The sequence below is a fragment of the Venturia canescens genome, chromosome 5 (assembly GCF_019457755.1).
Source record: "Venturia canescens isolate UGA chromosome 5, ASM1945775v1, whole genome shotgun sequence".
NCBI classification, from domain to species: Eukaryota; Metazoa; Arthropoda; class Insecta; order Hymenoptera; family Ichneumonidae; genus Venturia; species Venturia canescens.
In genome coordinates, this window is record NC_057425.1 from 5,182,703 (window position 1) to 5,207,255 (window position 24,553).

General features: G+C 48.0%; 1 protein-coding gene across 2 annotated transcripts; it reads right to left on the reverse strand.

Annotated features, from left to right (window-relative positions):
• Positions 1–1,053: 1,053 nt before the first annotated feature.
• LOC122410890 (MDS1 and EVI1 complex locus protein EVI1-B-like) lies at positions 1,054–23,309 on the reverse strand. Of its 2 annotated transcripts, XM_043419352.1 has the most exons (3): positions 18,981–23,309; positions 7,140–7,682; positions 1,054–7,037 (listed from the first exon to the last, which is right to left on the reverse strand). In XM_043419352.1, the coding sequence occupies exons 2-3, from the start codon at positions 7,572–7,574 to the stop codon at positions 6,189–6,191; spliced, it is 1,284 nt and encodes a 427-aa protein (XP_043275287.1). In that variant the 5' UTR covers positions 7,575–7,682; positions 18,981–23,309; the 3' UTR covers positions 1,054–6,188. The 2 variants fall into 2 exon arrangements, with proteins under 2 accessions (XP_043275287.1, XP_043275286.1); XM_043419351.1 differs by having other exon boundaries at positions 1,054–7,682.
• Between the last annotated feature and the right edge of the window lie 1,244 nt (positions 23,310–24,553).

Consider the following 24,553-nt stretch of genomic DNA (forward strand, 5'->3'; position numbering starts at 1 on the left):
ACTTTAGTTTCAAGCGAAGAGAACTGGAACAACGATGAGTTTGATGGGATGGAACCGGCGTCGATGCATCTAATGAGATCGAAAGATGCCAAGTGGTTTTGCCCTGTTGGGAAGACCTTGAAGAATAAAGAGCGAGGTCCATCGTTTCGTGGACGAGTATAGCAACGCGGGGCCGAGAAGGATGCGACTTCTTGCTGAAAACGTATGTGCGGTGATCAAATGTGTCGTCGTCGAAATGGGGGAAAAAGATAGTCCGCGTATTTACACGTGATTTGTCCACTGAGTCACGTTTCGGGTCTCGTCGCACGTTGAATCTTTGGTCCAAGAGTCCGAGTGTTCCGGTTCTCACACACCTATGACCCCTCCCCGTTGACAAACTCTCTTTCCCACATTAATCGCCCGGAGCGACTTAATTTTTCAGCAAAATCCACGCACACACATCACTTTTTATCCGCATCGTGACCTGCCCCGAGAACACCATACTCCGACGGACTCGTCCCGAAGAAATAACGAGAAACAAACTCGTCCAACGGCTTCGTATCATTTCGCGGCAGCCCATTATCCTCCTGTTGCTTTACTCCGACTTGAACCACGAGACCTTCCACTGATCTAGCACGAGCTTTACAAAAAACGTTGTAAACTAAAATTGGAACCCTTTCAAAAATCTTGCAAGAACATTGGGTAGAAAATTTTTATCGATTTTTCCAAATTTCCTTCATCATTGCTGCTTTGTTGTATAATTTTCGGAAAGTTTTTCAATTCCGAAAATAAATCGCGAGTTGAATGAACATTTTTCCATCCTGGAATCGAATCCGTTCTCGTGTCTCCCAAATGAATTTTCATGTGCATAAATATTTCCTAAAATAATAGAAATTTGACGAAAACTCTTCTCGAGTTTTTTTTTTCGAACCAAATTTTGGTTTCCGAGTGGAAAAATCATCCGATTGGGTTCAAAACCGGGAGCCCGTTTCCGGTTTATCGTGCAGTTCACTTTTCGTATCTGGATAGTTTAGGTGTTGATGTTGGAATTAAATGAAAGAGAGTACAAACGAGTAAGAATATTTTTCATGTAATAACTATCGAATGTTACATATCGACATATATACAGTCACCACTAATAAGCTACGAGACATGTGACTAATGATAAATTTACGTGAAATTAACGACAGTCGAGAGATTCCCAATTGGTGCGAGATTATTAGAAAGTGAGACGTTTTTCTGTGCTTATTTTCAATGGTGCACTCAAGTGATGGACGATCTTGTAGGAAATTGAGAATCTCTTGTCTCTCGTGAGGCTTCACCGGTGAGAAAATCGATGGGGCGTGCCAATGGGTATTTTTTCATATTTATTTAACATTCGAAAAGGACCGGTGAAGCTTAAAACTTTTGACCTTATTTCTAAGCACGAATGAAACTCGAGTTTTTCAGATCGAGTTTTTCCGCTGTGTTGTTGTTTTTTCCTCATTTCATTTTCGTTTATTTAATACAATGAATTACGTATAAATCGGTAACCTCAATGAAATCACAATCGTATTACAAAACATGTAACAATGTATCTCGCACTCCTTCGTCACTTAACAGCGAGCTAGTAGGTATTTTTATAAAAATAAAATAACGGCCAGGTGTCGGGGACGATTTGAACCAAGACGCTTTTGTCTTTAGCTGCATCAACGAAGATATATTTCTGTTTATTTTTACATTCGTTTTAGCGATGGAAACCGACGATTTCGAAAAGCTTTCAACGACTCGGTAGTTCGGATCGAAAATTCACCGAGTTCATTCCATTCGATTGCGACTAAATTTGCCTGCAAATTTTTTGGTCTTCTTGGTGAAAAAAAAAGAAAACAAACGAATAAAGAAAACGAAAAAAAAAAAATATATATGTTCTTTCGGTGGGTTACTTTCGGTGATCGATGAGCATTCGATCGAAACGAACTACGAAAAGGTGCAACTGCTTCGATCTCTTAAGGGGCCAGCACTTGTTCTTTCAATCTTTAGTTTTTCTTTTTTATTTGTTTTTTCAAACGAGCAGACTCTCGACAGTTATAAAAAAGTGAATTCAACGAATGGTCGTGATAAAGGTGATCATGAAATGTGTTGTAATCGCTTAACGCGTCATCAGATTCGTCTATAATCAATGGCAGCGATAGAAGGAACGAACACCGATCGGCCCTAGAGCTTGAAACGAGGCTTAACAAGGCGTGTGTGCGTGCTCGCTTCCACTCTGTATTCTTGTGAAATGAGCTCGGGCCAATTAACGTTGAGCAACGTCGCGGTGGAGTGTCATGCATAAAGGCATCAGTGTACCCATGCGCATACATTCGCATAATTCGACCGACGTTTGTTCACCCGAAACTCGTCATATGTGACTCGGCAAGGGTAAAAGGGATTCAAGTTTTATGTACAAGGTAGAAAAATAGCGTGAAGAAAAATGTCGCGATGAAACGCGCGATTCGGTCACTTGACAAATGCATTAGATTCGAATTATTGACTCTTTTTTCAATTCTCTTGACTGATCGCTCAGTTAACGGATTTTTCATTGATCGATTGGATGATAAATTGGGAGGATTTGATACAAAGATTGAGAAAATGTTATTTCGTGATAAATGATAATTCGTTGGCTTCGATTATAAATCACCCACGCGCAAATGTCATAATATCAATTAACTAACTAAATTGAGCCTCGATACGAAGTCTATCGTCTAGGTAAATACATTTTCTTCTACATATATATTATCTCGAATCTTTAATCTCGATTCGTCTTAACGTTAAACCGTGATATACGATGTGTCATCATTCTCTTTGAATATAATATTTGTATAGCTATATGCATACGTATGAATTCATATATTTCATTTACATAATTAATATATTACTATTAGGTTGATATCTCATGATTATGCCGTCGCATATTTACACACGATCGTGAATAAAAGTCTATAGAGAGGCCGCGGATTGATCCGCGTTTAATAATATTCATTAGGTAACGTATGTTTGCGTGTTTAGGTACGTGCAGCTTGCGATTTTATTGCTGAAGAAGTCTCGGGGACAGTGAGCAGAGGAAGATGAGAAAACGAAGTTGAGAGTGAGTTTTGAAGTCTGGAAGGTTTTCGTGCCGAATCGAAAGCTTCAATACGTTCTTGGAGCTTTGAAATTTGTTGAAAAAAGCAACGGAAAAGAGCCGCTTGCAGGAAGCGACTCGAACGCACTTCTCGGGCTGCACGCTAGAGCGGCTCAAGCTAACTTGAGTTTGAAGAAAAAGTACAAGGACTGAAAGAATTTGTACCACGTGAGCATAATCATCGTCGAGATCGATCGTTATCTCGCGCTGCTTTTCTCGAAGTGAGGTCGAGAGAGACGCCGGATGGCCTCAGCGCCGAATGACTCTCCCTCGCGACACACACGAACGTTCGTAGATTGTGTGTGTGTGTGTGCGCGTGTAGACACGCGGCTGTGTACAGATCCGAAGACGCGGACACAGAGCGCGGCTCCTTTAGTGCGTTTCACTTTCGCGAGATGAGCTCTCCGGCGGATATCGCGCGGGGCGTGGCAAAAACTGTAACGCAAGAGTCCACCGAGGCCGCGGGCCACGAATGCGCACGCGGATATGTGCAAAGCCGAAGGTATACGTCGTGGGCGAGCGAGAGGGACGGAGACATGCCGAGTCAGACGCTGCTGCGGAAGAGAGACGGAACGCGAGATGCAGGGAATGAGAGAAAGAGAGTAAATCATCAGCGTGTACGTCGGCGAGAAAAAAAACGAAAGATCGCTCGATTGCTCGGTCACACCTCGCCCAACCTCGATATATTTGTACAGGTAACTATCCTCTTAGTATCATATACGCGCGAGTTATTAGCGCTATTCCCAGGCAGGGAGAAACGATCGGGACGAATATTGGTGCTTGGGAATAATCACCGATAGCCAGCAGTTTCGGCTCCGTCTCCTTAAGAAACTTCAACGAGATCGTGCTCTAACATAAACGAAACACGAATGATTAATTAAAAAAACCATTTTTCGGGATCGATTGAACCTGCTCCGATACTCGATTCTTTTATCCCCTTTTTCGACTCCAAAAAATCTTTTTTTTCTCCAACGATCCAGACGCTCGAGCATCCCGAGGTGTCGCAATTTAGGGAATCCTGGTATTGGGATCTCGGGTCAAAGGTCAGGGACATCGCAACAGAGCAGAGACGGAAAGAAAGAGAGAGAGAAAAAGAGGGAGGAAGAGACGGCGAGAGTCCATCGGACAAGGCGTCCTGCCCTGGTACAGATATACGTTTCCCGATGAAATCGTTGCTGTGTTACGAAGGAGCGGGAGTTTGTGCGCCGGAGTCGCATTTAAGAACGCACTTATGCAGGCCGGGGAGGGGGGAGCGAGAGAGGAAATGGACGATTGCCATGTTCGTGCACACGAGTAGGTTCGGATGCTGGCTGCGTTCACCATCTCGAATTCCGTTACCATTTCTCTCCCCGCGATGTGCACGAGAGAGTATACCGTATATAAAGCATGTACGTATGGTACATAAGATGCTTATGGGGAACGTATAGCATTTTACCCTGACCCGAGATTGCGGCGCAACAGCAGCCTCCGCCTCTTCCCACGATTGCATCTCGAATCACGACAACGAAACTGCGCACGTTCTTTCTTTTCTCGACTGCCGATCTCATGAGTGTGTGTGTGTGTGTGTGTGTGTGTGTGTGTGTGTGTGTGTACATTTGTTGCTTAAGGTTTAACAAGCTTTCGGACGTACGACTGGTTTTTAGTGGCCACCGGGAGGATCGTTGCTCGGTACAAAAGTCAACGAAAGACGCGATGATTTCTAATCCCCGTGAGCGCGTCCAGTTTTTCGAGCGATCCGAGCGTCGTGAAAACTCGTCACGGACTCGCGCAGCAGCAGTTCTCGCTCGCGAATGACCGATCGCCAACGGATGAACACGCCTGTGATAAAACGGGCGCAACGACAACGCGATCGCGACGGCTGCTCCCGTTGCGGTTTGCTCTTTAAATTCACTTTCTACCTCGTAAAACCACCAGATGAGTAACACGCAGCAGCAGCAGCAGCACTCGCCCATATCTCTACCTACACTTTTCGCCGGAACGAATGGGTTCACTCTTGATTTTTCCTCGCAGCGAGTGAAAGATTATTCTTGGTAAGTGCCGTGAACGGGTTCCTGCCTGCGGTCGTCCGAGTCGTCAGGAAAAAGGGAGTCCGGGCGCGCGAGAACGATTAAACTCGTCGCGTAACAGCAGGAGGAAAAACGCGGATAATTGTAGGTTTCGATGCGCGCCTCTGGTAACGGGAAAATGAGCCTCCCTTCCCCCCCCTCCTTCCTAACCAGGCTGCTTCCTCAGACCTTCCACTTTCAGCTAATTATACATCATAAATTGAGCGAGGCTCTCGAAATTCGACACTCGATAACCGCTCGGACGAATGGCGATCAGCGGCCCAGCACACCCAAAAACCAGGAGGACAAAAAGACTCGAATTTTCTTTTCGAGTCGTCAAAACTCACTCGGATTTGCATCGACTTTGAAAAGTCATTCGTTTTCTCATGTTCGTTTATCCCCTCAATCCACGTCCTCCATTGTTTATTAACAGGGGAGACAGCTGCCGAGAAATTAACGATCCCGGCCTCACAGAGACGAACTTTCTTAACGCGTATATATCGCCATCGTAAAAGTAAATACTACCAACTATTACAGTCTAACTAGTTACTAGTCGTAGGGTTCCCGTCCTGCATCTTCTCGGCGCGAGACTCTTCAACCTTTCACAGATGAGAACCGCCTTTATGATTATATCTTCTCGTTCAACAGTCTACCCAAAATAATATGTACACGTTTGTGTGTGATAAACGCGACGAGAGATGTTAGTAACTGGTGGTAACACGCCTGCTCGTCACGGAGTTTTCTTCTGTGGCACAACTCGCTTATGCCGCATCGAGAGAGGGCCCGAGCTCTTCCCAACGTTGATCCCGTCGTCCGGTCTCGCAATAAACGATCTTCGAGGTCTATCGGTAACGCGATTTATTCGAATATAATGAGAGGAGGAGACGAGTCCGCGGGGGGACGGTAAGCGGACCAACGCGCTCGGGAGCAGCGTGTCTTTGGATTCCCGTTAATCACGAGACTCGCATCGAAGTAAAGCATATCTGGAATGTCGATGATAAAAGAGTCGGCGATGAGGATGATCAGGTGTTGTTACCGGGGGACAACGGCGGTGTATTCGCGTCTCTCTGGTCCTCGTGAACGCTCTCGGCTCTGCTGGCGCTACTGCTTGATCTCGAGCTCAAATTGTCACGATCACTAAAGTACGAGGAGTCGCCGCGTTTCTCTTCCATTTGCAGCTGTTGCTTATCGTTCCGGTACTCCTCGCCGCTGGTGCTTAATAAACCAGGGAAGTAAGGAATCCCCTGCCTTTGGGAAGTGATCTTGCCCATGAAGCTCCGGATTTCTTCGAAATAGGAATCGTCAGCTCTGGGCAATTGTCCGTGATAGCGGGAGCGGACCTCGTCGAGTATCGTGGGCCCGTCGGCGTCGTGTTTCTTCAGATGTCGATCGAGGTTCGTCTGCTGTCCGAAGCATCGCTCGCACAGCGGGCACTTGAACGGTTTTTCCTTGTTGTGAATATTCCTAACGTGTCGTTGAAGGTTGCTCGATATACTGAACGACCTTTCACAATATTTGCACTTGTACGGCTGTTCACCGGTGTGAGTCCTTAAGTGTCGAGTGAGATTGGCCGAGCGAGGGAATACCTTGCCACAGAATTTACACGAGTAACGGTCCTTGGGTTTTAGGCTGCCGGAGACTCCGATGCTCGAGGCCGAGTACGGAGGCAAATTAGCGGAACCCTGCTGCGTTTGGTGAGGCGTTTGCTGTTGATTCTGCTGCTGGCTCTGTTGGCCCTGATGCGTTTCTCTGCTGGTCACGGGGCTGGAAATTCTCTGATTTATCGGTGGCTGGGACGAGGCGGAGGACGAAGAAGACGAGGGAAATCGATTGGAGGAGGGCAGCGGCACCATTGTGGGCAGGGCTCGTACCTGGATTTTGGGTAAATCAGTGATCGCCGGTGGTTGATGATGCGATCTGTACATCGCCTCGAGAACGAGAGGATGTACAGCGTGATGCTGAGGAAACAATACCGTGTGATAGGGCAAACGTTCCAGTCCGTTTTGATTGAGTACTTCAATGTCATTCTGATTCTCGTCCCTCAAATGATCCTTCTTGTGATCGACGCGAAGGTCGAGAGGCTCGCAGTCCCCGTCGTCCTGCTGCTCGTTGTGCGACCTCGGCGGTCTCGCAGCCGGACTCATGTGAGGCTGCTGGTTCATCAACGCCGTTGGACTCGAATCAGCGCCCCGGGCATGGCCCGATGAATCTCTCCCGTGGCTAAGGTCATAAGGCAACTCTTCGACGTCGGTGATCCTCACGCTCAGGGGATAAATGCTCGCCTGCTTCGGGCTTATGTGACCAGGCATCTTTCTCGGGCTCGAATCCTTCTCTCGCATGGCTGGAGGGTACTTGGGGTCGTGTAAGAGCGATGGGGACAGGGTGCTAGTCCCGAGATATCCACTCATCACACCGCCTCTCTCGCGTCACCTCGACAGTTGCGCCCTCTCAGACTTGCTTATCCTCTTCTGCTGCTGCTGCTGCTGCTGCTGCTGCTTCTCTGTACCCGGAACAACCTGCAATCATTCAAAGTTTACGACATTTTACATTTTCTACAATTTTATCCATCTTCGAACGATTATCCTAGCGGAGGAGGCTTCCAACCTGCCTTTTCCAGCTCCCCGCTCGAAGCCTTCTCCAACGCACCCATAAATAACGGACTATCGGACCGATTAAGTTCTCTCATGGTGATTTCTACCGAGCTACCTTGACGGAAGACCAGACGAGCCCATTTTATCTTATCAATAGTGACACACGTTGCCTCGCCATATCAAGGCGAAAGAAGAACTCGAGAATACTTATTTTTACAAATATCAAGGTTGACCACAAAGTATGCAAGCTTCACGGTATCGAGGCTTGTAATCTGCTTTAATACACATCGCATGTCCAGTTGTTTCTCTCGATCTAACTCTCGGAATTCCTCTCGACTGGGGGGGAGAGCCAGCCCATTAATCACCGAGCAATAGTCAACGAGTGATGAATGTATTGTCAGACTCGTACGCGATTCGTGTAACATGTGACTGGCGAAGCTGATTTTTTGGCTGGGATGACTGATGGCGAAGAAACCGATCTCTCCGATCTTGTGCAATGACGTCACCCTCCGGGGAACTCGACTCTTGTAAATTAGCTCTGTCAAATTATTATGCGAATTAGCCGTGTCTAACACCTGTTATTCGCTCGTTTCTTTCGAGCCCTGGACTTTAGAATTATTTAGTCAAACGTCTATCATTCGAAGAAGCCCGCACTCGCGTCTGACGGGGTTCCCGGTAACGTGGACGCGTCGATTGGAAAATTACAGGGCCGGTAACTCGGACGTGTGTGCTACGATTTCAATCACTTATTCCAGTCCTTTTCGAAAAGTTTATTATAGTTTCAAGTCCCATTGAAACGGAGTCTTGGAATCGGGTCAGTGGAACTGTTCCCGAAGTCTCAGTTTTAGCGATCGTTTCGTTTCGATCAATTGCTTAATTAATTTTCTCATAAATTTTATTAAAACAGACCCCTCGAGTGATTAAATTCCATTATTCGACGCGTCGAGAAGATTTTATTGAAATAAATTCATCCACCTCGTCGCATGGGGTTTAAGGAAGCGTCGCCCCATGGAAGGAGGCTCATTCGGGAAGGATCGTGGGCATGCATCCAACGATACATGCAGCTCGTTCGGGCATCGAATTCTCTCGCGAGCATCGCGGCTGGCCAAGAGCAGCACGCGAAGCCGCGCTCGGGCAACTCGACTTCGCTGCTGCCCAGGCGTTGATGTCTCTATGTAGAACGCCTTGCTGTATAACTCTTCGGTGCCGTGGCGCGGCGCGGCTCTCGTCCCGGCAGGTGAACGACGAGTATATTAAATAGCGCTCATCTCTGGGCGAGCGTGTGCTCCATAAAGGCTGATGGGAGCAGAGGCGGACTGCGTGTTGTGATTTCCCGGGGGAACAAAAGTGTTCCGTTACAAGAGTGAGCGCTGCGTGTGACGGATTTGGAAATTCGACGGGGCGGACTCGTGTCGACGGGGACGCTGAGAATTGATTTGTCCAAGCGGAGATTCCGGTCTCGCGCCTTTTTTTGCTTTTCGTACACGCCGATGAGCGAAGGTGGGAAAAAGCTCGTGAATTTTCAAAGCGGAGTAATAAAAGCTCGAATAATGACGAATTCGGAGGCTGGACATAATGCGCGAGAAAGGGAAAGAAAGAACGGTGAAACGGGACGCGGAGAGTCCCTTCTCACTTTACCGTTCGAAACTTCGATCCGTGCTCCAGTTAGACGCGACGCGAACGGCCGAGAGAAAAGTGCTCGATCCTTCGCTCGACAACGCAGGCGTTTCCACGCGCGTCGCACTGCTCTCGGACCTTCTCCTCGGCTTCTCCCAGAGAGGCTCGATGAAAGAGAAATTTTCTCGCGATCTCGGGCGAAGCCCCCTCGCTGAAGAAATAAACGCGGGAAAAAAGGCGCGATCGTTTATTTGCACGAGGAGCTGATGAGAATTTAACCGGCGCAGGAGCCTCGGAGGCATCGGGAAGGGAAGAAAAGCAAGGAAAAAGAGCCGAGCTGGAAACTCGGCGCGCAATCCCAGTGATAAAACTGGTAAAACAGACAAGAAGAAGCCAATAGAGTCGACACCAGTGAAAACCCTTAATTAACCGGGAATGCGAAGATGGCCGAGCGCGCTCTCGAAAGTCTTTTTCTTCGAGCGCATGGATTTACTGTGACGAGAGACGACGAGCGGATGTCGGCGAAGAGACTTTTCCCTTTCGCGTCCATTAAGCTTTTCTTTTCACGTTCCAGCCGAATGGCTCGCTTCTTCGACAGAGAGCGAGAGTAAAGTATACTATCTTCGTAATAAGAGTGTCGTGCTCTTCCGCGTAATCATATGCCAGCTTTTTTAACGTAGCCGCACATTCATACTTATTCGAATAGTCGAGTATGCACGGAAACTCACTTCCTTTCAACCCCTTAAACTTTTTTTTCTCCCGATTTTTAAACGAACATTTAAAACTCTCTTCGCTCTCGAGTTAAACCAGCCGCGCACTCGATGCAGGATTTTTCCAACGAGGGAGAAACTCCTCGACTTTTTTATCGCCCACTGAATCCCAAATCCACCTGTGTTTTCTCCCACATAAAAAATCCTTTCCTTCAAAAGCATTGGAGAGTTTCCGGTTCGAAGGAGCGATCGCGCGGGCACCGAGATTCTGCAGGCGTCAGACTACAACGACCATCGGGACTAAAAATTCGAAGAGAATTGGGTTAAGCCAAAGATTGGAGCGTCGAATAATATTTGTAAAATCAACGAGTTGAAATCTCAAACATAAATATTCATCCGGACGAATAAATCTTTCAAAATGAAAGAAGCTAGCCAAAGCGTGGTACGTCAAACTTGGAAAAAAAGAAGAAGCTGGATGGAGAGCTACTAAAGAAGAAAGAAAAAATCGAGTGACGAGCCTCGCCTCGGAGATCTCTCGCGAGCTCACGATATAAATCCCCCGTTACGCGAGGAGAGTCCGGCCTCGTATCTCTCGCGAGGCCACGTGAGACCCGCGCCCGTCTTCTCGCATCTGCTGCACTCTTTCTATATAACTACCGAAGCCAGCAGGAGAGCACCGTTCTTCGGCAGCAGCTAAGCCCGAAGGATCAAGCCGCACACACTCGCACACATGCTAGTGAGGTAAAGAAGTAGCTGGCGAGAGACGCGCGAGAGTTCGCGATCCAGTTTTCGGTTTATAGAAAGTTCCAAGATGAGCCGGGCGTGGTTGTATCACGTCCTTGCCCCCGGTATGATTTCTCTCTCCGGCATTCACCTACGTACACTTCGACGTGGATCCTCGTCCGTGTGGATATTGCACTGGCCACATGGACACGCGAGTACATCGACGCGAGAGAAGAGGAAGAGCAAAAGAGTAACTCGAAGTAACAGCATCTTGTCGAGCATGAGGCTGGGCATGTGCGGAGCTGCGCTCTCGGACTGGATCTTTGTAGTCTGCTTTAGAGCGAGCATTTATATGTGTAGTACAATGCTGCAAGCCCCGTACATGGAATATAATACAGATGAGGCTTGCAATTAGACCTGCTGCTCGTAACCCTCTCACATTTAGTGCGAGACTTTTCGTATCATATTTCAATCGGTTTATCGATTACTGCACTCTTTCAACGAGGAGTCTCCTTTGATGGGATTTATGATGGGGCTCGTGCGGCGAGAAGAAAATCTCAAAAGTGACGTTTTTTTGGGAGATTAAAAGAATTCCGAGAGGCTGCTTTCGGAAATATTTCTTTGGCGCACACACGGAAAGAAGAATGCGATTTTGAAACGCGAATTCGATTCGCTTGTACGACTCACGTGGGAGTCGTCGGATCCTGCGAATTGTTTGTGACAACTAAAAATGGACTGCATCGAAGATCTTTGGAACTGCTGTTCGAGTTGGTATGACAGGAGAATAACGTAATGGTCGTGCTGCCATAAAGTCTTCAAAAGAATTCATCTTTCCTCGCACTAATTGGATTCTCGTGGTTTCATGCGATAAATAAATATGATTGGTTATCATTTCTTATTCGTTGTGTGCGTATGCGTGAAAGGTTGAAAGATTATTTCTCATTTCAGTTAATTTATGTGTATTTCACTCATGAGAGTATACGGCACATTACGCATGTAGGATCGGCACGTGCCCACGCACACCTATCGCACTTCCGTGTCAGAAACGAAGACGAAGGAGGGAGATTTGATCTGTGACGTTCGCTGCAACAATGGCCAAGTTTTGACCGAATCTTTGGGGTAACGAGGATTCGGGAAGAAATCCCAAAAGAAACGAATATTTCGTAAAATATCTTGAAAGTTTTTCTTTCCTGGATTTTATTTACCGAGACCAAAAGAATGAAGAGAAACGATATTATAATAAAGCTCCCTCGTGACTCGTACGTGTGACGACGCTCGACGCGTTTGCATGACTCGAAACTCCATCTCATTGTCTCCGCCTAACTCGTCTTCTGTCCCCGTGCTTAATGCGTGTGTGTAAATGGGTGTTCTCGCGTTGACAATCACTCTTTTTATTTTTCTCTCTCGCTAGAATATTCCGTCATTGCCTACGCGAAAAATCTACGTACCCAAAGACGCACGTGTAAGTACGTTTATCGACTTGAAATCTCGGCGGAAACTTTGTACCAAAAATCGCGACGGTGTTGTTCGAAGATAGCTCGCTTTTGGAATGCATTTGAATACAAATGTCGAGGCTAAACCGGCGGAATGTACAAACTGCTATCGGATTTTTGCTGTCACGGGAGCGATGACAACCTTTCGGCTACGCGCAAAGGTCACGGAGTTATAAAAGTGGGAGAAATCACATTGAGGAAAGCCTCGCGGGAACGAAGCACCGGAAGGAAACCTCGCGCGGATTCTTTCTCCATCGGATCGAGATTTCGTTGAAAAAAGCCAGTTTTATCCAGTTTGTTCTAGAGTCGATTTGAGAATCGACGAGCGATTCGTTCTCGCAGCTGCTCCTTTCAGAGCTAGTTCAAACGATCTCGTTCCGTACGCTGTCGTTGGGAGGCGCGTACCGCGAGAGGTGATGACACGCGTTGCATGAATAGAATGACGTTCGAGATTCCAGCGCCGAGCTCACCAATCGATCGATTAGCGCGACAACTTCCGCCACTTTTACAGACGCTCTGACCCTAATAGGTGTGACGATCTCTCTCTCCTCGCGTCCCTCACCTCCTCTCGTTCCGTTGCACCATACACAAGGAAGAGGCGCAACTGCGACGAGCCCCGAGACAATGCACTTTTCTCGGATCCTCTCCCCGCCGCCGCATTTTCTCCATCAGCCGTGCATTGTACGCGCGTTTTTCCGACGGCGAGATAACGAGGCTCTTGTCATCTCCCTCCTCCCTCGATCGCTCCAGATCAAAATCTCGTTGCGCTGATACGTCGCGAGATTATAAAGCGAGACTTCAACGAGATGCTAAATTCTGCCTCGCTCGTCCACTTTTCCTCGGGCGTTTCGCGCATCGGAGAAACCCCCGAGAAAGACTCTCCGTAAATCTTAAACTGCGAGGATATCCGAGTTTGCGAAATTGCGAGTGTGTGCCAAGAAACGAAACGAACGATGTGAATGAGCGGAGGAACGAGATGCATCTCGACCGCTCCCTCCTCCGCTCGCACTCTCGTTGTCGCCTTCGAATGCAGCTGCACGTGGAAAGTAAAAGGAACGCTTATTCGCGGTTCTCACATGCGAAAGTACACCCGATCGTCTCTTGCTACATTGCCTCCTCGCGACTATTATCCATTTCTCGAGAGCCCCTCTCGCTCCATCTCTATTTTCCTCTCTTTCATCAACCGGATGCCTTCGGATCGAGCAATGATGTTTCCGCTATTTGTTAATCGCTGAATACCGCCGTCATCAAACTCCCCACAGGATGTTATTATTTTTTGGCCTCTTACAATCCCCTTCCATCTCATCGAGTTTATTCCGCGAGCCTATAATGAAAATATTGGTCACGTCGATTGCCGGCGTTAAGCACGCGGACGATGCAAGTCGGATCGCGCCGGACAGAAATCAGGCTGCTCCCGACTTTTTAACTTTTCACGCGGATCGCCGTTTCGTCTTTTAACTAACAATGACGAATAAATTTGAATAAATATTTTCACAGGTTTGTGCCTGCTGACGAAAGAAAATTTCCCTATTTTCATGACTTTTCGGGCCTCGAACGCCCCATTGTTCCGCACCGTGTTCTCCTCGGCTTTCCAGTGGGGAAAATACTGCGGAAAACTTTGGTTCCCACATTTACTCCACCTTTCAACGAGACAAAGGAAATGTATTTAGTCAAATTACTGTAATAGTGTGTGAATGTGATGTTGATGGACGAAGTAACTGCTGTGAGTAGCGAAGATGATTTTCGAATTGCACATAAAAATCTTTCGAATCGGCGTCGAGGTCAGGCAATTTTTTTCAGAGGGGCTGCAATCGGAAGCTCGCTATTTGCGCCACGATTATCGCCGGCTCGGTCTTCAACCACTTTATAACTCATTAGTTACGTTTTTGCGGTTTTCATCGACTCGATTATTCGGTAGTTCGCTGCGCTGCTTTTCTCAAGCTGCTCTCGCGCACTCGCTCGCCATCTTTTATGCTCCGGATGTCAGTAGATTTGCCTACTTATTGAGGAACCTCGCCTCCTTTAATCGAGGCTCGCTTTTAATCTCCTTTCTTTACGTGCACGCTCTCGCGGCTCGGTCTTATGGCCCTCCGCGCGCGGAGATGATGATTTTGTCTTTTTTGTGGAGAGCTCTCTTCGCCTCTCGATCTCCTCTCATGAAATATTCACGCGGTACTACGAAATCATTGGATTCTGTTATTCAGCTCAATAGCCAGCTATCTCACTCGCGCTTTGTCTCTCGATCAGAACTCTTCTCTTTGTCATTTCTCTTCTCCTCATTCCTCGCTCTCGCGCGCGCATTCGTTCGAGATTCTATTCCGAACTCTTCCTTTTTCCTCTCCACCTCATTTTCTTTCACATGCATACTGGAAATCTCTTGACCCATTTCTCCGGGCAATAAACTCTTTATCGGAATCTTGCTACGAATCTGGTATCAAGTTTCGTGAATTCGTTTCGTCTGTTACCGACGATGCCCATTTTGCGCACTGCACTTCAATACCAATCCTCATTTCCTAGTTCGACTCTCCTCCACAGCATTTTTATATTCCTCTTCAGCCGCGTTTACAAGATAAACACTCGTGAGGCAATCCAAAAAGTGTTTCAAGTTTTCACCATTCAATTATCTATTCCATTCTCAATATCCTTCCTCAAGATAATCGAAGAGGCAAGTAAACTACGATTCCCAGAAACAGTAAAACCTTTTCAGTATTTACGTCCAGAACCTTGATAAATTTCGAATAAATCTCGTATCGAGCCAAGTTTATTCACTCGTTGAAAATCTTCGTTTTCAAATAAAAGGAAATCCTCATCGATTGCAAAGCGCATCGGTTCGAGCGATTCTGTGTGACGAACGAAGCGTGACTAAAAAGATTTTCTTACCAGAATCATTTTTCCTCGACGATCACAAAGTCATAAATCACAAGGGTCTTCGACTCGTCGCAGATCTCCGATGGATCGAAAAATATTTCAGTGCTGTTTATATTCCGATATAAAAAGTTGAAGATCAAGAGACAGCTCTAAACGGAGTGTTAACTCCTTCGCGGGCTCGTGCAATTTTTCTCCGCATTTTGTTGTTGTTGTTGTTGTTGTTGTTGTTGTTGTTGTTGTTGTATCTTTCGTAAATCAATGAAGATCAATAAATAAAGATCCGTGCATACGTTCCCTGGTTACATAAACCGAAGTGCGTTCGCATTTTCATACCCAACATTTCGTCTCTCTCTCTCTCTTTGAAAAAGTCTCGAATAAAACGTCTTACATGTACGCGTCCGTTTCAATCGAGTTTAACGTGAATCACGCTGAATGACGTTATTACAGCTTTGATACTTACACGAATTCGCGCATTAGTGTCAATTTATCATCCCACGCGGTGCGAAACGTACGATATAGAGTTGGTTCGAACGAGCGTGTGTATAAACGTATGCACAACGCGCGTCGTCCGAGTTGACGTTCCGTGCGATTTCAGACATGCAAAATCATACACAATCATATAGAATCGGCTCATCTAATGGGATGCACGACTGGAGTACGACACAACGGGATTTTTTACAGCGAAATGTGACGCACAAGCGCGGTCTCCCCACGAGCTTTTTTTTTATTGTCGTTTAGTTTAAATGACTCGTTTTTTCACGGCTAAAGATGAGACTCGTCTGGGCAATCGCGTCGGCGCATTTTTATGGCGCAGCCGATCAAATCGTCCTCTGACTCATCGGGAGCCTTGGCAGACTCGAGATTTCGCTTAGGTCTCGGTCTCGCGTCTACAACGAAAGAAATCCGATGATTTCTCTCTCATTTTTTCGGACCAATGATTTCCCAAAGGTACTCGGGGCGGGACGAAGTTTTCACTGTTTTATTCGCTGAGCTTCGGGTGGCTTTGCACGAAGCTTCGATCTCATCAATTTCCCAATTATTTTCCGACTGTTTACACGCGAGAGGGCACTCGGGATGTAAGCTTCGTGTAACGGTACCTTCCGAATTCGGTCTTAAATATTAAACCTCATCGTGCGTGAGGCTCGAATACATTAGATTTTAGATAGGCGAAGAGAACCCACGCGTTCGCGTTGTTCTCTTCTGACTCAGGCCTCCGTAGACGCGCTTCGTATCGTAGCGCCTCGTGATCAAGGATGACTCGAGACGAGAGAGGATGAGCTCGGGCGAGGGAGAGTCGGCGAATTTATCCAATTATGAAGCGAACTAAACATTTTTTCATGCTTCAACGTTCCAAAAGATTTACTTCCAGTTCGAATTGTGCGGCAAATTGACGAGGCTCTTTACAGGCTTTCGATCTCTAACGATTGAAAAACCCTGATGCGAAGACCGCAGGATTATTTAACCGTCGAAAGTCTTTGCTTCGATTCATTAGCAGGGACGACGAATCAATCGTAAAGAAACAGAATAATTGATATTTTGTTTCGCCGCAGATGTTTGCTTCGATAGCGTTGAAAATTTCTGTTACGGTTAAGCGTCATTACTCAATCCGTCGAGCCATTGTGCTCGTAATTCTTGCATCAAGCTATTCGCTCTCTGCGCGGTAACATTTCCGTCCTTTCGGAGGGTTTTTTATTACCATTAGTGCCTCGCGCGGTAATGAAGTGGCGGGGGGAAAACGGGAAGGTGCGTAAAGAGATTGAAAAGAATGCGAGAAAAAAGGGAAGAGGGAAAGAATCTCGAGCAGATCTTGCCCGGCATTGTTCGAACATCCTCGCCTACTAGTGGCAGATACTCCTCCGATTGCCGCGGGAATCTCTCATGATTGTCCCGTTCTCGGTCTCTGTTCCCCCTGCGCTCTCGTAATAGTCCAGGCATTCGCATAATCTCTGGTGCGACCGTCGGTAAACGCGTTTACTTGCATCGTTGGCCAACATCGAACGCGTTTCGAACAAAGTGACACAAGGAAAGCAGAGCCAAAACGGGAGGACGAAAACGACACGCGTTGCGAGGCCGCGAACGTTCTCATTGTTCACGAACGAGGCTCTCGGGAAGTTCTCATGATCCGATCAATCGTTTGTTACTCTCGAGATGAGCTCATCTACGTACGTGTCATAAGGAGGATATTCGTTCCTGAATTATAACAAGTTCTCTTGTCTGAAATGAGAATCTTCGCGTCAATGCCTGGCAAAGTGAACTCTGACATCGTTTCATCGGGTTTCCTGCGCGGAAGGTTCTCTCGATCGATTCATATCGCTCCATCCCGATTCGATAAAGTCACGTGTCCTTTATTGCAGGTCTTATTCCAGCTGTACAGAGTTTCTTCATCGTAACGGTGAATCTACGAGGATTACGAGGCTCTTTCTTTTCGCAGTAGTGATAAATTAATTCACCACAAATATTAAGGGATTGAGGCAGCTCTGTGAATTATCAAAACCGAAACAATTTTTCGAACAATTGGCCGAAAATTGCATAAAATCTTCCGACCACGATTCGTGCACGCCCATCGAATCGTTGTACGAAAAAATCGGGATTCGCTTCCCCCATAGAACTTGAAACCCCTCGATGGTTGAGTGCATTCGGAATACGTTTGAACCGCGTCGCACAAGAATGGCAAAGGGATTGTTCGGCAAGGCGAGGAGGTAAATAAAAATGAGATACGCTTTGAATTTATGTACGAGGAAACGTCGTGGTTGTCTCGTGATCAGTATGGTGTCTGTGGCAGGGTATCACCGCGGCGAAACAGCTTTTGCCCCACGGTGAATCCGCACACTCAAATACACCGAGCTCTTTCCCGCGTGGACACGGAACTCTCACAGAGAGAATAGCGTACACGGGGAGAGACAGAACACGCGCTCCGCCGGGTGATATAAGGATGAGCGTGGGTGGAGTTGATTTTTCGAACGCGTGTATCGCCATAATGCGTGAAGGAACGGAGCTTGGGAAAGGACGACAGCGGAGAGGAGGACGACGACAACGGAGGATTAGGCGACGGGAATCACCAATACAGAAAAGCGTCTCACTCCGTATCTATGAGTTAGAGGTTTGCCATCGTGTTCCTGTGCCTGCTATATGCGCCGAGGCTGAATAAAAGCCGCGATCGTGTATATCGCTCGTTCGGTAACTGTGCAACGAACGATCGAATGATTAATAGAATTCGTGTATGTGAGAAAATCGAGGATTAATGTAACCGCATGCACTAACGTACAGCTATCTATATTGACGTTTCGCGTGGGCGTGGGTTACGATAATACGAGAGAACGAAAGTAAAGTCGCAATTCAAACTGCGTATATAAATCGCCACACTCGCAGCAACGCGGCAAAGTAATGAATAACTTTGATACTGGAACGATCGAGAATATGGTGAAAGAATAGAGATTTCAGTTACTAAATTACTTTGGATGCTGATTCGCGGGGACTCAGAGCAGAGGATTAATCGGTGCTCAATTTTTCGGGAAGCCAATTTGGCGCGGTTCGGAGGATCGTAAATTTAGCGAATTAACATACGCGTTCGCGGATGAGAGCCAGCCCTGACATTAAACGCATAACGCATCGTCAGGATTCATAAATATTCAGAACTCAACAGTGGAATACCAGAAGCTCGGTTATTTATTTACCACTCCACTACAGCTGTCGCGTATATTTGCACGATAAAATGTCGAGCGCGATCGCCCGATTGAAAAGCTCGATACCGCTGAGCTCTTCGCCCCCCCCCCCCCCCCTTCGAGATACTTAATTTCCAATGTGAATTTTACCTTCTTTGTCATTCCATAAGTTTAACTTGGTTGGAGCCTGAGAATGCCTGCACTCGAGGTACACGTTACCAGATTAAATGTGAAAACGAGATAACAAAACAAAAAACTTAGTGAAAACTGTCGTTGCGTCCGGTCACAAGGAAACACTTTTATTCACTCATTTCACTGAGTTATCACCGTTTAGTCATTCGTGAAAAACGATCCGGACTTTTCAGTAGCGAGTTATCGCGGAGCCTGCGGATCGGCGAGGACGAAGGTAAAAGCCCTTCGGAATCCTGAGCGGCTGCACGCGGGCGGCGGTAGTAGTAGCAGCGGTAACGCGTGTAGCGACTTCCCGAGGGAGAGAGAAAGAGCGGCTCACACGCGCGTTCTCACAGAGAGCTGTCAGTAGTAACGGTCGGTGTTCTAGCCAGCCTCGTGGGGCGGACTGGCCACGTGTTCTTGTCTCATGGGCGATCGCAACACTGCAATTAAGCGTCTTAACACAGTTTATGAAAACAGGCTGCGGTGGGCACTGTTTTTTAAATCCGAGCCAGACGTCGATGGATGAACTCACTTAGTCTCACGTCGAATCACACAGTCAAGAGAAAAGGAGAAAAAAAACGGAAATTTATCCGAATCCGGATGAAGGTGAGAGTCGTTTGATTAACTCGGAGGGCTTTTAAACTTCCGAAGTAGAATCGAAGGTTGTTTAGTTCGATGGAGGAAACGCTTGGGAAACACGATCGTAGCAAAACAAACACGGTCTCGCCCGCAGAGACCGGCGAGACTCGCACGTCGCAGCAACTCCGTTAGTCCGTTAAGTGAGCGGGAATCTTCGGTATTCCGTAGCCGCGCGAAGGTATGTCTTCGACAGGACAGCTGGGTCCTGACTGGCGATCGGCTTGAATTGGAAGAGGGCGGTGTGCTGGTCCTCGCGGCGTTTGTCCGTTCGCGAGGTGACACGCCGCATTAGTGTGTGACTCTCTCTGTCGGTCTCCGTTTGTTGTGAGAATCTCGAGCTCGTAGTCGTCGGAGGATCTCGCGTAGGGCAGTAAGTAGTGGAAGCGGCGATGATGGAGGTGGAAATTGGCAGCAGTGGCGTTAGTTCGAAGAAAACTTGCTTTGAGGAAAAATAAGGCGATGGTGGTGGTGGTGGTGGTGGTAGTGGTGGTGAAGAGCGAAGTGAGCGCGGTGAGATGACAACTGCGATGATGACGAGGTTCGAGTAAGCCGGCACACGCGGACCGGGCGAGTCCACAAGATCGAGTAAGGAGGCAAGAGTGTATGAAGCGTGGCGTTACCGGTGAAGCACAGAGCAAAGTAAGAGTAAGAGAAGAGTGAGGAGGAACAAGCACAGCACTTCGGGGCACGGTGTGGTGCGGCAGTGCGAGGATTCGACTGGGCGGGGAGACTGAACCCGTAGGTTGGTTGGGGTATAGAGGTAGGTAGGGTACGCTTCGTAAAGTAGGTAGGTAGGTAGGTAGGTAGAGGTGAGTTGGTGTATGCTATAACCGCGAACGAGGCGCGGTGAGTCGCTCCGAGTAGCGTGGCCGTGGATGAGAGCGGGCGCCCGAGTTAGCAGAAGCACACGGCACAGCATCGGAGCAGATCGCGGGCGCGCGAGAGACGGAACATCGTGGCGGAGAGAGAGGGCCCTGGCTCACTCTTTCTCCGTCTGTGCGGGGCTTACGGTCCACTGCTTAGTGGAATAACCGTGAGAGAGATACGTTGGTAAGGTATAAGTACAGCGCGCCTCACCTCGCCGAACCTCTTACGGGAGTAGCACCACGCGGCGGCACGCGACCTGCCCTCCCTCTGCTCTGGTCCGCTTCCTCTCGGAGCTCCTACTCCGCTTTCCTTCTCGCTCTGCGCGCCCGTTCGCGCTTTGTCTCTCGCGCTCCCGAGCCCTCTGGCTTTCTCTTTCTCTCTTATTCTCTCGCAATCTCTGCTTTTAGACTCGGTACCTTTGGTCCCGAGCTTTGGAGCGGATGGACCCGCCGCTCGGTGCACGACTTGGAGAATGCGGCATCAACGAGATCGCGCCGCAGCGCGTCCAACGCTCGGGAGATTGTATGCGTCCCGAGCAATACGTCCACTTCCACATTGCCATTATGCTACCTGTGGCTGTGTCGAATTAAGCTGAACCGAGAGACGGAGATACTCGCGCATACACACACACACACACACACACACACAAACGCCTCCGTACACTCCTACCACTCCTCGGCGCGTACTCCGTCCACGGAGCGAACTACTAGAACAGCCTCTCTACCTCTCCACGCAGCGGAGCATGCACACCGGAATGAAATACTCCCACCACGAGAATATTAGCTCGAGCGTAGCCTGGGCCACTCTCATTCCCTCCGCGCGTAACCTCCCAGGCACTAATTCACCTTTGCAACTGTACTGACACACCCCACCACCCTACCGTACACAACGTCTCATGCCTCCTCCTTCCTCTGCGTACCACCTTCACCGCGCGCTCTGCCATATCGAGAGCTCCAGCTGCTCTAACCACCGCTGCCGCGCCGCGATCGAGAGCCTTCGGGACCACCGTGGGCACTGTCATTGTGTCCGAAACACACGGTTCTTGCGTCCTTCCACAACATCATCGCGAAATGAGCAACAATCGTAAAGAATTCTGCGCGCCTATGGTTGGAGCTCTTTTTATATTCCGCTGTGCCGCTGCCTCATTCCACACGACGATCTTCCACTTGGCCTAGGGCTTAGGCCGCGAATAGCTTTCATTTTCTTACTGCAATGTTACTTCGTTGTCATTATACTTTCATAAAGTATCGTGCTTACCGGAAGTCGAGATTGGTCGGTCGTCGTAAATTTAGTCCGGTCGCCTGCCTCGCGCTCCATCCTCTCGCCCGCTCCTGGTTTCATAGCTTCATTTTCTCATTATGGTTCTTGCTGCTTTTGTCCAATCAAGGAGACTCGTTACTACGTTGCTGTCAAGTGCTACAATATGGGCAGCTTCGCTGCCTTATTGCAGATCTTCCTCCATTAGTTCGTCACAGAAATCGAGGAAACTCGAATCTTTTAAGCATTTCCACTCCGAGGTGGTCCTCCGCAGGCATCCACAACGGAGCCAGGCTTCCGGCTCGGTTCTATTGCGGCATAAACCTCGATGAAAACGTAGCCCCCGCAGGGTGTCCTAATGCAGTCCGTTGAAGCCCTCCGCGATATTCTAGACCAGTCTGAGCAATCGAGATTGTAAATTGAGGAGAGCTAAGTATACGATACGGCAAGAAGGTGATCTTAGAATCGGATCATCGTGGATCCCGCGCTCTGTGTTATTCTACTTTTATCTCTTTCGCTTCTGGGAGCCTGGAGGCAGCAGCAGCAGCAGCAGCAGCAGCAGCAGCAGCGCGGGAGCACAAGCAAGTTGCGCAATCCTGTAGACTGGCACGTCGAGATATCCAGAACGTCTTGACACAGTTATCCGTGATCTCGTCACAGGGCGTTCCTAAAGAGCAGATCGATCTCGGTTATGAAGCGAAAAAAGTGGCTGAAAGCCCCTGCAAGAGCGGCTCCATACTTTTAGGCGGCTCGCGTAGATGGTTTTTCTCGTGACTTTTTTCCCGAGCTCTTCCGGACCGAGAAGAGACGTGACTCGGTTGAAAAAAAGACGATTGAAAGTCCCATTGTTCCGGAGGATTGATTTCTACACTTGGGACGAGCTCTGAAGAGCCGAGGCGTAAATTTCTTCTTCGGTTAAAGTTAATCGAAAGAATTTCCTCGCTGCGCGATCACAGAAAAATGGTCGCGTGCTCGTCCAACGTGATATTTCAAGCCCCGAGTCTCTCCTCGTTGAGAGGGCGAGTGCCTGGAATTTGCATTGTCGTCGTGGTGGCACGAGCGCGTGAAAGACGACGACAACAACGACAACAAAAGAACAACCAACGACTTTCTTCGGAGTGACAGGCGAGACACTCTTCGGACATGTGTACGTACACTCCGCGTGCATCTCTCCGCGCGAAGCAACCGCGCGAACCCATCATTAGTCGCCCACGCTCAGGCGTCACAGCTCAACTGCAAGTAGCTTACGTGCGACTTTGTAAGCAATGTGCATCAGTAGATTTTAAGCTAAAGATATATTACTGAAACATGCGCGCGAAGAGCCGGCAGGGAAGCGAGCGAGGGTCGTTATCGCTCCGACGTGTGTTAGCCCACAGAAGCATCCACGCGGAGGACAGAAGTCGCGAGAAAGAATGTTTAGTATGATAAGATGGATGATGAAAGACGACAAAAGAGGTGTGCGCTAAACACCGGAAGACCTATCATTATCTCATAACTCGTGTTCAATCTTAAGCGTCATTCCGTCGCGCCAGGATTAGACACCGAGGAATCCCTACGTGTGTATACGATTATTTGCAAATTAGTACACCAACTTTATTATCATTACACCTCCAACGGTTATTTTGAAAAGAAAAAAAGTCGCATGGAATATAAATATTGTTTCACAGCCGAGGATTACGTCGTGAGTTTTAGGATTTAGTTTTTGCCGTCGTCGCAAAGCCCGATACCGGAAGTAGCCGCTCCGCGCGACTCCTGCGTACAATGAGAACGAATCTGCGACTGTCGCCTGCGCTCAGACTCAATGGAACGAATGTACACACAGGCGGATAGTATTTAAATGGAGATCACGTGAAACGGGGTCATCAAGGGTCCTGGATGGCGCGCCATTCGAGCCTCCGCAAGGATTATTCCACGTCTCGCGCGGTCTATCTCTACCAGGAGGTGTTATAAGGACTGCGGGTCTCTCTTGGGCAAGAGGAGGATTGAGTTGCGCGCGGAGCCCCTGGCGAGTGTTCCTTCGTGGTGTCGAGACTTTGTTAATACTAGGAGCCACTTTAAATAGCAGTACACGAGTTTATACTGCGCGCGCTACGCTTTTCACCCACTACCTTAACTACTGTTCTTATATCTTGTGTGTATGCATACTCGAGCGGCGATATAATAGAAAACAGAAAACAGAGAACCGCGCGCGTCGTGCTCAGGGCACAAGAGAATTTTAATGGAGATCGCATTGCCGAGGTAACTGGGTCGTCGTAGTGGCTTTATACCTTTGAGCGAATTTTATTCACTCCGAGTAAAAACGAACTCGGTTGTATGGGGGATCAAGGAGCTACGTTGGAGAACAGGATTTTTTAAATGAATCCTTCGGTCGCGTTGAATTTTTAGTCGAATCGGAAGATTCGTGATGGGAATCATGCAACAGTTTTTCTGATGATTGATATCACTCGCTGTTTTAATTCCAACGAAATTGGGGCCAGAACAATAAACAGTTTTACGGGGGCATCGGGTTTATGCCTATTTTCATGGCGACTAAACAGCCGGACCGAACTCGTTTCGCTCCGTCTTTTTCTCCCATCTCTCTCTCTCTGCCCCCTGCCCGATCAAGTCCTTCTGAAGCGATGGCTTCGCGAAAGGGTATTTTTATTCGGCTGTCCTGTGAGAGCCTCAAACAACTGGAACAGCATCGCCCCAGCCCGCTAGAACGTTTCAAATATTCTCCCGAGCGCCTTCAGGGCCGCCTTAAATCTTTGTTTCAACGGGGTCGGAATGCTTCGACCTATCGAGCG

Bases quoted from the DNA above. Each gene is read 5' to 3' on its own strand.
- LOC122410890 (XM_043419351.1), bottom strand. From the start codon at position 7,574: ATGAGTGGATATCTCGGGACTAGCACCCTGTCCCCATCGCTCTTACAC.